The sequence below is a fragment of the Teleopsis dalmanni genome, chromosome 1 (genome assembly GCF_002237135.1).
Source record: "Teleopsis dalmanni isolate 2A chromosome 1, ASM223713v2, whole genome shotgun sequence".
NCBI lineage: Eukaryota > Metazoa > Arthropoda > Insecta > Diptera > Diopsidae > Teleopsis > Teleopsis dalmanni.
The window spans coordinates 112,685,715-112,703,271 of record NC_051846.1 but is presented as its reverse complement, the minus strand read 5'-3'; the positions used below and the strand labels follow the sequence as shown (position 1 = coordinate 112,703,271).

General features: G+C 34.2%; 1 protein-coding gene across 1 annotated transcript in view; it reads left to right on the top strand.

Moving 5' to 3' along the window:
- The window catches only part of LOC119665581 (dopamine D2-like receptor), a 112,324-nt gene that overhangs the window by 54,900 nt on the left and 39,867 nt on the right, over positions 1-17,557 (top strand). The window contains exons 2-3 of the mRNA XM_038074808.1: positions 15,011-15,731; positions 15,792-16,704. Of these exons, the coding sequence (XP_037930736.1) occupies positions 15,807-16,704 (898 nt within the window). The 5' untranslated portion in view covers positions 15,011-15,731; positions 15,792-15,806. The remainder of the gene's footprint in view (positions 1-15,010; positions 15,732-15,791; positions 16,705-17,557) is intronic.

Genomic DNA, 17,557 nt, shown 5'->3' with positions numbered 1-17,557 from the left:
TACAAATATGTAATATTTAAAATAAAAGATACAATTCATTCATAGTTGCAAAACATCGCAAACTATAAATCATGCGTGCATTTAAACGATGTTTACGCTTCCACTCTTCAAAATAAATGAAATTTTGCATACCGACAAAATCCGACTGTATACGGAAAAAACACGAGCGTGTTTGAAGAATTATCAAAATTTTTTGATTTTCGTCAACGCATTTCTTAAAATTTCAAATGTTGCGATTACACAAACAAATTTCGCATTTCACAAAAAAGGTGGAAAAAAAATTCTCATGTGTTTATAAGCGCATAAAGGGATGAAAGTGAAAACATCGTTGAAATGCATGTATGATTTTATTTTCTTGTATATTTGTTGTTTTTTCTGAGGCGTGTTTAAAAAATTGTCCACAAATTTGATATGTAATGGTAAGCAAAAACATCGCCCGCTGTTAGCGGCCGATGCTGTCTAATGTGCCCTTTACGCATAAACTAGAAGCTATGTCTGCATTTGCTTTGATATTAGAGTTTTTTCTATATGGTTTTGCCTATGCAAAATATGTTGTACACGACATTGGTTTGATTGGTGATTACGCTAACAAAATATTAGTGATTATACATAAAATAATAAGTTCGATTGTTTATACGTGTGAACAGACATTTTTTTAACAGAGGCAAATTAAATGTCTTTGTTTTTCTATGTTTTTGCCCTGGGCGATTTAACAGTGAACAGGTAAGGGCGTGTTGTCTGCGACCTATAATACAACACACGTAGCTTTAACAGTCACAAGTGTCTATGTTATATCGTGTCGAATTTAGGGTGATTCGGTTGTACATTCGGTTCAGCTTATCTTTGGTTTAGGCGTTAGAATAGTTTCAACTGTATGACAAAGTTTAATAGATTCTTGATAATGCAATAACACCTATAACACATCACGCAATAAGTCGTGTAACTAAGAAAAACAACTGTTTTCTGCCAAAATTCGATTTGACTCATCAACATAATCTCCTTCAAGGGCAATACAATCATTTCAACGCTTCTCTAACTTCTCGATGCCGTGCTGGTAGAGGGATTTATCTTTTACCTCAGTTTCAACAATTACTTCTTCATTTGAGATGAATTTCTTACCGGCGAGCATTTCTTTGAGATCAGAGACTATCCAGCAGTCGCTGGGGGCCAGATCTGGACTATACGGTGGATGAGGAAGCAATTTGAAGTGCGATTCGTGTAATTTTGTCATCGTTTTTATTGACTTGTGACATGATGCATTATCTTGGTGGAACAAAATTTTTTTCTGCGGTCGTTTTTTTACAATTTCTGCTTTCAAACGAACCAGTAATGCCGTGCAGTAGTTACTATTGATGGTTTTTCCCTTTTCGAGATAGTTAATGATAATGAAGATTATACTATGTGCATCCCAAAATACTGAAGCTATAACCTCCCCAGCTGACTGTTGTGCCTTTAGACGCTTCGGAAGTAGTTCACCGACTGCAGTTCACTCAGATGATGATCGTTTTGATTCCGGAGTGAAGTGATGGATCCATTGTCACATATCGACGCAAAAAATCTGATTTATTACGTGTAAACATGGCCAAACACTGCTGTGAATCATTAATACGTTGTTGTTTTTGAACGACTGTGAGTTAACGCGGCACCTACTTTGAAAAGAGCTTTCTCATGGTCAAATGTTTCTGCATAATTGTAAACACACTGCCTTTTGATATCTTTACGGTCTCAGGTATCTCATGCAATTTCAATTTACGATCTGATATAACCAATTTCTGGACTTTTTTGATGTTTTCTGGAGTAACCAACTCAATTGTACGACCAGAACGTTCATCAACATCGGTGTCTGTATGACCACGTTTAAGTTCAGCAAAAACAATAACAAATAGGGACTTTTTAGGATGTATTTTGTATAGGTGCCTATTAGTAGTCACTAATTATTTCATCCTATATTGCTATAACAAACCATCTGTTTCGGGATATATTGAGCCTATTGTGAGCCATTTATGCGTATTGGTTCTGTCTATGTGCGCTTGGTCTATTTTATTAGGGTATTTTCAACGAATTGTTTTTGCTTTTAATTGCTGTTAATGCATTTTCTAATGAGAATTGATTGATGGGATTACTGTTATTGTCTACTTAAAGTGTGTGAGGTAATAATCTGCTGTGATTCTCCAGTTGATTATATTGAATAAATATGTCGGATAAGGTATTCAGGTATGATGTAATGTGTTTGTGAAATAACAATAACCAACCATTGTTTTATTTTTGTTTCAAATTATGCTTTGTGGTTGTTTGATTTCTAGTTACTTGTTTTGTTGATTTTGTTGTAACCGTGTTATTTGTTCGTTGTTTAACTTTAAAAATTATTTAAAAATATATATAAGTAATTAATTCAATGTTTTTTATTTTTGTTACTTAGTTTGATATCTTAATAATATAAAAATACATATTTCGAACAATTTTCATCTGTTCATGAGTTTACCTGGTCCCAAATAAAAAGTGTCCAAAAAAGTGTTTTTTTTAATTAAATGAAAATTAATATAAACAGAAATAAAAACTAATATATTTGTTATAACATGTGTTCAGAAAGTCCAAATATAGTTTTCGTAATTTTTGCCGACGCCTTAGTGACAGTTACGTGTCACCAGACGCCGGCGAAAAACCACACACTGGGTCCCATAATACTATAATGATGAAACAATCAATATAAATATTTGTTGTTAGGTAATGAAATCAAATGAGAGTAATCTCTCTAATAAATATCATACTCTTCTAACTACCATAGCTTAAACTAGTGTTGCATAATATTAATAAGTCTATTTTGAAATTTGATTGCTGGTTGAGGTAGTCTGAATTTGATTGTTTTATATTGGGCTTATATATGTTCATGCTAAAAGTTCTGTCGTCAATTTTTAACTGCAATTAAAATTATAATGTCGTGCCTCAGATATCTAAGAAATCATATTGACAATTGGAGCGAAGATGACTCATAAGTGCCAAGTGACACTTCGCTACCTATTGAATAATAATGTTTGCTACCTGATAATGTTGCTGGTGAATCGGAAATAATTGAAATGAAATGATTGACGATATGAAATATCAACAAACATTACATGCGACTTTAGAATTTCGTTCTTCTTTTTTGAATATCTTCCAGTTTCTGCCATACTCCAATGCAACTGACAAATACAACAAACAATTGGGAATCGGTGCATTTTTTGTAAAAGAATTATTGAGCCATTGTGAGTATCCATTGCAACATACTGTATGATTCCATTGAACCCATAGTAAATGTGCAACGCTATAGCAGAGAGACAAAAAAAGGTTGATGTCCCGCAGCCTGAAGTTATCAGCAGCTACTACTGACACATGGGCGGCGCTGATTTATATGACAATGGAGTTGTTAACTATAGTATCGGGAATAGAAGCAAAAAGTGGTGATGACCATTATGGGTTCAGTGTTTGGATAGTGCTGTAGTAAACGTTGGGAAACTACATTGCTTCGTCGCTGCTTCTACCAACACAAAACCGATGCCTCAGTTAGACTTCAAGAATTTCATTGCCAGAAACCTTTTTCTTGCATCAGAGAGCTCAATGTTCATTACAGAAGCTACCGCTTATGATGATTTGAAAAAAGAAAGTCACAGTGCAGCAGAAGATGTTTATCTTCCGGGAAATTTACCACGAGTAACCGGTATGCACGCTCCCATAAAAACTTGAAATCACTGCCACTGTATTGGTCGTATACCAAAAGCCACAGTTTTTATATATGAAAAGTGCCATTTAAATGTTTATGTAGAAAATTTCTTTAAAATTTTCTATGAAAATAAACAATATTATATTGATCGTAGACAATGACGCAACTAAACTCATTTCTTTTTACATAATATAATACATATGTAATAATTCAAATTTATTTTCTGATTAATAAATATTTGAAAAGCATAAAACATAAAATTTTATATTTACACGTCTTTTATACAACTTAAAATGATACTTACTTCACCATAAAAGTAATTAAATACATATATTTAATTATTGCGAACAAAACACACAAAAAAATGTTTGTACTATCGAGGAGAGAAAAATGTACTATGGGTCCCAGAGTGTGGTTGACCACACGGCACTTTTCTGAAAAAATAAATTCAAAAAACAAAATTTATTTTTGCAGGGACTGTTTTTAATTTAAAATAAGACCTTTCTGAAAATTTCACCATAAAATTCCAAGTTTGAACTTGCTTGGTACTTAATGGGTTAAGGTAGAATAATGAATTACTAGGTTGAGAAAAGCACCTTGGCGTATCTTACGGTATCTCATTACCTCACCTGAATATGTCAAGTGCAATTACCCAGAAGTGAGGGATTGAGTCAAAAACTTTTTGGTACTCGATTGCTAGTTTGATTATCGTTTATCAGTTAATCCATATGGCCTATAGAGACTTCGTCGTCTTTTCTGTTTACTGATGAAGATATTGCTCTTCCGGAGATGGTCTTTATTGTTATACTGATGCAGGAGGCAAACCGTTTCTAGCCTGTATTAAGGCCATATCATAACGGGCCTTAGACCGGTATTAGGAAGCATTTAAGAGATTGGCATATTGTCTCAGAGATCGGATGTAAACGTTGCATATATAAATATTGTATAAATGCATATTTAGCTGTTTCTTTTAATAAAGCATAAATATAGCTTTATTCGAAGATTCATGTGTGATTGTTTTCTATCCTTTTAACGATCTCTGTACTGTGGAAGAATAATAGGTGCTTCCATGTTATATTTTCATTAAGTGTAAACTCTTGCTATCAGTATTTTTCTTGATTTAACTTGTTTGGTTCAAGAGTTAATATGCAGCACTAAAGTTGCGGACTTACTTCTGATTCAGCTTATGCCATCTGTTTCGATAGAAAAGTAGACTAATATTCTTTTTTTTATTTTATTTATATTCCTCAAAGAAGGTGGAACTCCTTGTGATATTCCAAAGTAACTTCCGTATTCGTTAATGATAAATTTTTAAAATATAAGAGCAGAATATACTGTATTGAGTATAGTTTATTAGACGTTTTCATTTGAGTTTATTTTAGGAGATATTTTTCAATTGATAGTTATCATAAACTTCTTAAAAAAACCTTTATTTTAAGCACGATTTAAGTAATAGCCTTCATTTTTGCAGTCTCCTGCTTTCCTTTTTATAATTCCGTACAATATCCTTTCTCTGATCTATGTACATATTTCTTTTGTTTTTAATGGTGTTCTTGAGGCAAATAAATTTTTGGGCATGGAAACGACTCTACATTAATGAAACGCATCATGACAGGTGAGGAGACATGGGTTTATGAGTATGACGTCGAAACCAGTCAACAATTGTATGCAATTTTTTGACCAAACACGGCACAACTGTCGTCGCTCAGGCACCATATTCGCCAGATCTGGCGCCGTACGATTTTTTCCTGTTCCCGAAACTCAAATTGCCCCTTCGTGGTAAGCGTTCTGAGTCGATTGAATCGGAAAAGAGAATTCGCTGAAGGAACTAAAAGCCATACCTGCATGGTCCTACGAAAAGTGTATGGAAGATTGGGTTAAGCGTTAGCATATGTATAATATATTGCTTTAGAAGGAGCATATTTTGAAGGAGATAAAATAAATTTGGAATAAAATTTAAATTTGTGTGTTTTATTTACAAAATCCGGGGACTTTTTGAGCAGAAGGTATAATGTCAATACTATATGAAAATTTCTGTCAACTGCAAATGATTTGTTCTTATCTTCAGTGGTTAAAATAGTTGATGTGCATTTTATACCACTCCATACTAACGCTAAGAAGTCCTAAATTTTGAACTTTTTCATTTAAAATGAGGAATGAAAAACGCTTGGTGAAGTTATCAATGTGGCTCAAATGAGCTCTCCAAAAGTGATTCAATATCTGCTTTAATCAGAATGTTTTATATATATTATCTATGGCATGAGTTTTGAAGAGGCTTTATAAATGCATTGCATTTGAGTTACCTAATGACAGATTGTAGTTACTAGCTTTTTATACTTTTCCTGTTCAAGGATATAATCTCGACATTGATCATAGTTTCCTATGCCTTTATGTTACATTTCATTTTAGAGAAGTTATATATTTCTTCTTCATTTTCCAATAGAAGTATTTATTTCGTTTCCAAATTTCCAAATAAATTTTCAATAATAAAAAGAGTGCGAAAAATAGGTAAAACTATTTTGTATGAACCTTATATATTTGAAACAAATACAAGCCAGTATATCCGCACCCTCAAACGACCTTCCCACGTGTCATGAGAAGAGTAACCAAGTAAGTTTTTGTTTTTTGTATTTGAATTTTGTATACAGAACATAATTTTCCAGCATAAAGTGACAACCCAGCTACACGTCCTGCTGCACAAGAGTTGACATATACCAAATTGGCGTTACAGACATTCTGGCGTGTGTAATCACACACAGAAAACCACCACGGGCTTCAAGCTGCAAAAATGGCTCACTAAGTTAAATTCGAATTGAAATATGAAGTGCGTATCCTTCGACATCCAATTTCGTTTGCTATTTGATGCCTGAATGCCATTTAATGGAATTTGTTTTTCTTCACGTGCTCTAGTTTGTGTGCATCACCTTTCGGGTAGAGATTGCTCCAGCAAATGTTGCTGTCGCCGAAGTCACTGAACACGAAATTAGACCTCTATCTAATCGTAGAGATGGCATGGCCAAGTGATACTCACATTTCCGCCAAAGTATTATGGATATATGCTTGATTTCTGCCACTTGTGTACTGAAATGATGCAGTACACCATTTCTTGACACAGTCGCCTTCCTTCATTTTTATCATTTGCATTCACAGTACATAACTAAGTCATTAATAAACCAATAAAAAATTGAATGAATTTTGGAAATCGAATGAAAAATAAATGAATTTGTTTTAAATTCAATAAAGAATGTGAATAGCTTCGAAATCTATTTGAAGTTAGTATTTTTATATTAAGCAAATGTTACTCAAAGAAATATTTGATATTTGACAGACAAATCATAATCAGAAAAATTTGCAAGTTATTCAAATGCCTCGCCGCTGTAACGTAACTTCTTCACATGATTATTATTTCTTTCCATTTCTAGCTGGAAGTCATCAAATTTCCTTAAACCAGTTCCTATTTTGTTACATATAAGTGCGCATAATATTATATATATTCAATATATTATACTGAAAACCGATGACCATTATAACCGACAATGCATAAATCACTATAATTGATAAACAGTTTGATTCTTCCAAACCATAGTAACAATTATAGGAAAAAGGCTCAGATTATTAAACCCTGAGCGACATTATATATATGGTTTGATGGAAACTGACCTCTAACAAAAACTCTAACATTTGGTCGCCGTGAAATGTACAGGAAGTAAAAGATCTACAACAGTCTATTTTTTTTAATATATCTATTTTATTTATTGAATCTCTTTTATAAGAAGATGCATAATAAGTATTCAAATCTTAAAAAACTGAAGCAAACGAATTGACTGACAACTATAGTTGGAGTTAATTGATAAAAATTAAAGTTAGAATTATTTCATGAAAAAGAATAAAAAAAATTTAAATTAAAGTAAATTGAAGTTTATATTAAGTTGACAATTTAATAACTATATAAAACAAAGAAAAAAGAAAATCAGTGCGTTGGTATGTCTGTTCTGCGTAATCTTGAAGAAGGCCGGGTTAGCAGTAGATTTTTGTTTGTACTTGCATTTGATTTTAATGAGTTCATCTTTGATGTGCCCAGTAGTTAAGCGAAGGATTTTGGATTGAGTACGCTGAATTAACTCAATGCTGGAGGAACATGCATTGCCCCATAGTTCAGCGCGATTTTTCCAAATTGGCTTAACCTAGCCTCAAGATGTTTGCGCCAAGTTAGTTTTCTATCCAAATGAACACTCACATAAGGTACGGTGTTTGATTGTGGAATGGTGATGCCGTTGAAGGTTACTGGGGTACATGTGTCCTTAGGCAGGGTAAATGTTACATGCGTGGTTTTACTTTCCTTTACGCGAATGAGCCAGTTGGCTAACCATGTTTCACTGAGTTCAAGACGTTCAATTATGTCTCTAGATGACTACCACTCACAAGACGAAAGTTGTTTGGTATATCCGAAGTAAACAGAATGTAAAGTATTGGACCTAGAACACTGCTTTGATGAACTCCAGTCTTTATATTGAGATTAGCCAAATTGGTGCTGAGGTATTATATTGTTCTGCTGTAGATATGTTGCTATCATCCCGAGAACTATTCGTTCAAAAAGTTTTGACAGCATTGATAAAAGGCTTATGGGTCTATATGAAGCTGCTAATGTTAAGTTTTTTCCTGGTTTTGGAATTACTATAATTTGCGAAATTTTCTAACTTTGAGGAAAGTATCCAAGTCGAAGTATTACGTTGAATATTTTTGTCAATATTTTAAAAGCTATTTGGGGTAACTCTATTAACATTTTTGTTGAAATGTAGTCATATCTCGGGGACTTGACACATAATTGGGTTTTTGCAACATGCTGGATCTGTTTGGTTTTGATTAGAGGATATTGAATTAGTAGTGTTAAGTTATTAGTCGAGGGATTTGGTTGAAATACCTGGCTTAAATGGCTGCGAACACATTTGCTTTATCTACTTCACTCCTAGCTCATTTTCCGTCGGCTTGCCTGAGCGATGGTACACTATCCTTAGGTGTTTTCCTAAGAAGATTTCCTTACCGATCGCCATAGAGAATACTTTCTATAGATGTTAACTTTCATACGTATGTGTTCAGACTATTTTCCATCTCTATGAGCAATGCTGTTTTCAGCCGTTGTTTAGCTGCCAAAAACTTGAATTTACTTGTAGGTAACCTATGCTTTTGTCACATCCGTCTCAGATGTTCTTTTTCACTGACGATATTTTCAAATGCATCTGAAGATTTTCTTGTAAATCTAGTAAATGTCATCTGGTCGATGGGAGTAGCGTGTTTAGCAGCCGATTTTCAAACTATGTCAAATTCATTAAAAGCCGAATCGATTTCACTTATACACTATATCTAAGTGATTACTTATATATTGACAATATCTGAGCCAATTGGTTTTCTTTGATGTTAATTTTGTTGTAATTTGATTGTTTTTAGGTGCTTTGAATAAGTTTATAATAAATATAGAGTGATCGCATGATAGTTCGAAGCTAGAATGCACAGATATTAGTTCGCGGTCAATATTTTTCATTAAATAAAAGTCGATCATTTCTGGAATTTTTTTGGAATCAGATGGCCAGTAGGTGAGTTGTCCTGATGACATAAAATCTTAATTGTTGTGGCGATTTAGAAGAGTAAAGTAGAGATGCTTTTCTTTTGGGTTTGTTTGACGGGAACCCCAATATGTATGTTTGCCGTTAAAGTCTCCCACTGTTATAAATTTTTTACCTAGATTATGAAAGAAATCCACGAATTGAGCTTCCGTTACAAGAAATCTAGGAGGACAATAGACAGCACTAAGCACGACTTCATTTTCAATGAATTTAATGCATAGTAACTTGTTCTAGGACGCAGTGACTAATTCTTGAATTAATTAGAATTTCTGTACCCCGTGGGGCTTTTCGTCAGGATGATTCGTGAAGTAGAAATTAAATCCAGGTACAGAAAAATTGTTTTTGCTAGATAGATGAGTTTCAGATATTAGAAGAATATCAATATTGTGGAACAACAAAAAGTTAATGACTTCAAGTTTGTGCTGGCGGATGCCGCTGGCATTCCAGTGGCACATTCTAAGACAGTTCATTTATTAGCAGCAAGAAACCGCATCATTTGATTTTGAGATTTTACTATACTAAAAGCTTGCACTAAGCTTTACATAGAAGCCATAAAGTTCATTATTAGTTGGGTAAGAGTTATTAGCATTGTTTCTAAGTTTTAGTTGGGGGTTATTGAATTTTCAGGAATTTGTTCAACTGACGGCTGAGTATGAATTAGGTGTGTTATCTTCTCTTGATAACTGGATTTTGTTGAATTATAGATGGATCGTTTGGAACCTTTTCGGAGCGTTGAATAGCCTTATTCTTAATTTCGATATAAATTGAATGGAGTGGTGAGCACCACCGCAGGCAACACAACTGTTGTTTTACGATTTAGTAAGAAACGCAAGTGGTAAATTGGATGATTCTCGTCCTTTTTTAATTTCTTAGTGTCTGCTTCTAATTCGGTTTTATACAAAGGTTGAGGAATTTTATTTTAGCTTTTTATGTTAAAAATTGATTTTACCTTAAAGCCAGCATTTTCTACAGCTATTTTTGTTTCTTCAGTGCAGGCATTCGGTTCGATTCCTATAATTACCACGGATAATCACTTGTTACTTTTGAGCTGGAAAGTATAAAAATTTTTGGAGTTTTTCTTCAGATAATCGTTAATCTCACGGAACTGGTTTTCTGTTTCAGTTTATATCTTCATTTTCTCTATTGTGCCTTTTTTAAGAGGAGTAACTTAGAAAGACTTAGAGTCAATTAATTTAGACAGATTATTTACAAGAATACTTGAGCATTTTTCACGTAAGTAAGTTGGAGGTGGACGGAAAATTACGACAGTCTATGGGCAGATTTTTTTTTAATTTTTTTTATTTTATTACGATCTGTCAGATATGAGTGACAATAAGTTATATTTATTAGTTCAAATTATAGTAATAATTACTACGATCTAAAGAAGAAAGGCGCGTATAGACTATGCCCACTGATATGTCCATATATATTTAAAACAATAATGTGTGACCTATATATACATATCCAAGATGTATAGTGTTGGATATATATGCGATGAGCGTAATTCTTTATAACACATATTTCTTCCTTGAGTTACAGAACCTGCGTTGTTTATGCAGCTGTTCATTCGTTATATACCAATGTACATTTGTGACTATTAGTAGTGTGTTATTTGTAACCATCACATCATTGTCACGTTTTAGTCTGCTGCAGTACCCTGTAAGTGGACTCTATATAAGGGTTTTAGTATAGTTTTGTATATTAGCAGCTTATTATCGAATGACTGAATGAATGAATTTGAAATTTCGACTGAGGGGAACCAAAATAAGTTTCGCACCCAAAGCTTTACGCTTTTTGAATACGTGTGTTCTCCAGGTTAGTTTACCATCCAGATGTACACCCAAGTATTTTGTTTCTACAACTTGTGGTAATTGGGCATTGTTTTTTGAAACAGGCGGGCAGATAAAACGGTTTGCTGTGTCGTCTGCATATGTTCTAATTGCACTCTCATCGGTAAGGGGAAGGTCTGCAATATATAAAAAATAAGGCATTGATCCCATAAAGCTACCTTGAGGTGCTCTTGCTCGTACATCATGAAGCTCTGTAGTTTCATTACCATGCTTAATGAAAAAGTGCCTTGTCGAGAGGAATGATCTAATATATATGAAAAAATTTAGGGGTAGATTCAATTTTAGTTTGAAAAGAAGGTCCTCATGCCGTACTCGAACAAATATTTATAAATGCCGCAGTGCAATATTTCTTACCGTCTATTGTGCTATGAATATGTCTGACAAGTCTATGAATTTGTTCGATTGTGCTATGTTTTTAGCGAAGACCGAATTGATGGTCAGGAATGAGTCTGTTTTGTTGAAGAATCACTGTATGGCGCTTTAGGAACAAGATTTCCATAACTTTCGACAGGATCGAAAGTACAGCGCTATCTGCCACTGTAATGAAATAAGTCTCTTTCTTAACACAACGTTAAGTAAATGAGCGAGAATTACTTGAGGATATCCTCAAGTAAATTTTGACGTTAACTACTGAAGAGCCATACCTGTGAGTAAATTCTATTCTGCACCTTTTTTTACATTTAATTTCGTTATTGTGTCCATAACTACCTTAATAGAATATTTATTTAGAAGCTCTTATAGAAAATATATCCTTTATTTTATGATATCTGGAATATTTTGGTTATCGTTTGGTTTAAAGATATTTAAAAATGTAACGCGAATGTTTTTGCTTTTTCGATATTGTTTCTTGCCCATGAGTTGTTGGTTTTGCGTAAAGGTGGTTGATAAACGATCGGTCTGTTATTCTTTTTTATGGCTTTTCAGAGGCAGTAGCTTGTATCACCTAAAGCATTTAAGTTTTGGAGGTATAGGGACGTGCGACGATTGTTTTACTTTATAAAAAGGCCTTTAAGAGTTTACATGATTTGTTTAAGCGAGTTTTATCAGCAGGGAATCTCGTCCTCTGCCAATGTTTCTTGCTTACCACTTTAAGAAAACGGTAGAGTTGATTCCCAGGCTGACATTTGGACACTTGAGTTGAAAGATTCTACTGCTTCAGCTACATTAGACTCAGTTTTCAGCCGAACTTCGGTATTTAGACCAATAGTAATTACCTGACGATAATTGTTCCAGACAGTATTTTTGTTATCAAAAATACATTTTTCAATCATTTCACAAGACTCGTTAAGGGTAATGATTATTGGGAAGTGGTCGGATGACAAGTCGAAATTGGATTTACAGTTAGTACCCAAATGCAATCTAAAATTTAGTATAGTAACTACATTCCACATCACAATCACCGTACATCTTGCGCTTGCGTTGGGTCCGAAATAAATGCTACGGACGTAGAGTACGTGTGAGAGGGCAAAAGAGTACTTGTCCACCATTACAGTAAAAAATAAGAAAATCTTAAATAATTTTCTTCAAAATTGAAGGACTTAAAATTAGAAGTAACGCTTTTCATGTCACTACAACAGCACTAATTACGACAAACGAGCATAAAACTCGCTGCTGGTTATGCGAATCCGCATAATTTATTGTGCGTATGAAATAATTATAATATCACCAAAGGGAAGGAGAGTGGGAGGGGAAAACAAGAAAATTACACTTGTACAAAAATAAATGCGCGAATGAACGTTTTGGTTTTGTTTTTTTCTTTTTTTGTTAAACGAAGAGCACTTATTATATTTTTGCCTTACGTGATACATTTTTATTATATTTTTTTTGTCACCACACGAGGCAATCAAAATTCCATAAAAAGTTATTTGGTGTATATTTTTAGGCGGCGGTAAAATCCAAGTTATGAGTTCGTTTCAGGGTTGTTATTGTTTGTAATTTAGCTAGAAAACAGCAACGCAAAGTGTATTGTAATTAATTTTCTTTTCGCATAAGACATTTAATGAGCAGTTAGAACTATATTGGATTGTCGCACGCAATGCAAAGGGTGTGATTCCCTTCAGCTAACAGTAATTTTCGACTCAAAGAAAAACAGAAAAAAATACCAAAAACATTTCAAGGATAAATTTGCTGAAACCCAAACTTAAGCTCGCCGGCCTTACACAAAATTATCACAGCCTTGGAGGAATTACATTTTATTTTTGTTCCCGGATTAAGTGATTCGACGTGATACACGACATAACAACTTGATTGCACGCGCTTAAAATTGTGATATGAACCCTTGGGTTGCCTTTGGCAATCTACTTAAACTGCGAATATCGCACCGAGTCTTCGATATATGCAATTTCTGCAAAATTAAGTACTGGAACTTGAAACAATCTACGGTCATTTTGTTAGTCACTGGATCTGAACTGGACCATTTTATTATTGGAGCATTTGCATTCGAAATCTAATTTTACAAACACAACAACCTCTTGTTTCTAAATAAAGTACCAAATCCAAGCGAAAATAATATGGATATATTAACGATAAATGATAGATGCATATAGTGTAAGCAGTACACTCACTGCTCACACTTCGCTTTTGCTAAATTTGTAAATTTTTGAATCCAAACGGAGTGCCACTTACTAAATATAACAAAAATTTGAAAAATGGTGCAATTCACGTGTAGGTGACACTCACTCACGTGTGCTCAATTATTAATTTTACAAATGAACGCACACAAAGCATCCTAATTGTGTTCCACGGTGTAGACTTCATTTTGCTGTAAAGTTGAAGCGCTACCTAGCTCCGGCATGGAGCTTGCATGTGTATATTTGACGTGGCACGGCACGGTATGGCACGAGGAATATGCATCTTTTGCCAGTATTTTCTGAGCAATGCAGTGGCGAAACCTGCCTAATTCAATTTTTCAACTGCAACCCTTTGAAAGTGAGCTAACAACTGAAAGTTAGCAAAACCCCATTAACCTCATTAACTTTCGGTTTGTCTGTATTTTAAAGATTAAATTACTTAATTTAATCGGAATATTTCATTCAAAAATCAATGGCAGGCTTTTTTCTAGAGTGAACTAAAATAACAATCTTCATTTCGAAACCGTTAAATAAATATAGTAATCCCTTTTGATTTCTCAATTTTTTAAATAAAATCCGAATTAAATAAATCAATTCTTAAGCGCCAGCTGTTCTTACTTATAGCAGCCCCCCGATTTCTGAGCAATACGATTGTCGCCTCGCACCAATAAAACTGAAAGCAATCTCAATATTTGTATTTTATAAGCCACAATTATTGGAAAATTTTGATTTTAATCAAATATTTTAATTCAAAAAATTATTGTCATCAGTAAAATTGTCTATTTCCTACCATTTCAATTTAGTGTCATATACATAACTATAATTTTTTAAAAATATTATATATGTTAGTATTTTCTCTCACAACACAAAAAGCGGAAAGTATTTAATCTACAAAAAATACCTTTTTAACTGGTGCATAACTAGCACAAAGTCTAGTTATTCGTTCGTTCAGGCATTGGTTGTATCTCTAATACAATCAGAACTATGAATCAGTCATATCAGCTGTAATAAACCATACATCCCCAGTTCTCCTATCATGCGAGAATATTTTTAGTTCGGTGTCCCACAAAATGAACCCCAATCACACCAACTATTCACAATGACAAGAAAGATACACTATCAATAATGATTTTTTAATTATCTGGTATTCCTCCAGGAGTTCAATGCAACTTACAGTATTTTTCTCTAAAGGAATTATTTTACATTTCACTATAAACTGAAACAAAGTACAAAATTAGAATTAAATTAAATTTACTTTTTATATCTTTACAGAGACAACCGGACCACCTTTATGAATGGACTTGAATAACTTAGCGCCTGCCATGGCAGACATCAGCATTCCTGTTTTATTGTTTTGTGGACCCAGACAATCAGAAGTGTCACTAAATATTCGCAGCAGCCGCAGTTCTCAACTCACCAGCGACTGGTGACTGTCACGTCTTCTGGAAGCCCAACTAACATGAAATCCAACATTTTGTAGTCGTTACGTTGTCTCTGTTCTGTTGCTTTATGAATTGCATGCATTTTCAGCGCGACACCGTTGCGTCTAGTGACGCTACTCAGGAGCCTTAATCCCCATTGCAGCCAGCAAGCTTTAAATGCCAAAGCAAATCAACCGCAACGCAGTTACCGTTCCAGCATATATTTTGCCTTTTGCCATGCACATTGGTGCCGAAGTAATTATCAGAGATTGGAATTTGCGATCTGAGAAGGAATGTGAAATGGAATACTTATGAAAACTTTTTTAAATAAGGTGTAAATCAAATCTGTAACAAAGAAATCCAGAAGAATACAAATCAGAAACTAATTTTTTAAAATATCTGACAGCAGTAGACAGTCGAAGGAGACTAACAAGTGCCTGCATTAACATTAATAGCATTAGTTGCACATACTGTTTCAATTATTTAGCACTTATGGCCTGAAACCAACTTTTTCCTGATGAGCCAGTAAATAAAATTCAACGATACTGTTTGCAATCCCGGCAGACACTCGAGTAAGTTAATTTTATTTAGTACCAGCCAACATAACATACTAATAATAATAATTCAATTAGAGATAATTAACAAAAATGGCGTTCACGGAGGAAGTGAACAGCACAACGACGATTATATCCGGCGGTCTTTTCGACTCATCTAGGGACGATTACTTCCGTTTATATGATGCTGGTGATGAGGACGATGAAGCGTCCAATTTCATTGTGGGTATTTGGAATCCATTTGCAAACCAAACAAATATTACATCAATGAGTTCAGTGCCCGATACCTTCAATATTCCCCACAATAATGTATCTGCGTGGGCAACAACATCCAATGAATTATTTTCCTCTGTATCTTTATTGCCGTCTGCTGCCGTTCCACAACCCTCATCGACTTTAGATTTTTTGTCATCATCGTCGTCATCTGCCCCAATATTGCCCACTGTCAACTCAAGTGCACTCAACGGACACAACAGTAAAAGTGAAGAGGGTCATTTGTTCACTACAATTGCTCAAACAGTCGTAGAGTCTGCAGCGGGCAGCAGTTATGGCGATGAAGTCGACATCGCTTTGATCGATAGCGCGGAAACAGTATTGGATGGCGACACCGACTATGGAAACGTTGGTTTCAATGGTGGTGGAGGGGTTAGAATTGATGCAAGTGATACCGGTGCTAATGAAAATTTCATTCGTCAATCAATAGCATACAGCAGCGGAATTGGAAAAAACGAATCACTTCAACAGAGTTTCAATGAAGGTAGTAGTGTTAGTAGGGGCGACGTGGGTAATGTGGCAGGTGATAAGACTGGAAACAGCGGTAGTTCGTTCATGTTATTATTGGAGGATTTTGGAGAATATTTTTATAATTTTAACGGGAGCACGGTTTCTGGTATAACAACAGTAAGTAGCCCAAATATGACCGATTTTGAGTACCGAATGAACTGCACAAACTCAACATCATCGTCGGCAGCTTGCTATGACATTACTGAAGGTAAGTAATATCCGAATATTAATATAATTAATTAAACATTCTACTTCTCCTTATAAGAAAATTAAATTCGAAGTGAAACAGTTCAACTGCGCCAATTGTCTGATTTAGTCTCTAAAATATGATGCCAGAGAATGGATATCATTGAATCAAAAATGTAGTTAGAATTTAACATGTATCCATATCCTAGTTACTGTAGCCTAAAAAGTATACATCCAAAAATAAATCATCAAAATAAATTGACATCCTTATAGTAATAAAAAAAAGGCGCAATTGAAAAATGGGTAAAAGCATTGTCGATAAGTAATTCTGACTTCATTGCTGCTTAATTTACTTGATGTACAATGGCGATTATTCCACTCTGCTTTTCTTGCATATATTGCAACAAACATTGCAATAAATTGAAAATGTATTCTAAATATCTAAAAGCCTTTATACTCACCTAATAGAAGTAATTTGTTTGATAAAAACTGGTACAGTGGTTGCATTTTCCATGTTGAGTGAAACATTTCGTGGATCATTGATCAACTATTATCTTACATTTAAATTGCTGTAGTGTTGTCAAGGCCATAGATCCATATTTTGTTACAACATATTATGCAGTGCATAAGTATGCCATCAGTATTGCGCGTCGCATTACATTATGATGTCTCCAATAGCATAAGACCATGTACAGATTTCGGTAAAATCTAGTCATGGGTTATATTTATACTGAACGTAACCCAATTCTTTTAAAATATTCTTTGAGGTCAATTTCTATTTTATTTTAGGTGGGTTACACAACATGACAAATGTATTCAAAACTTTAAAAACTATAGTTACGATTCGTAGAGCACGCAGTACAAAAGTTAATAGT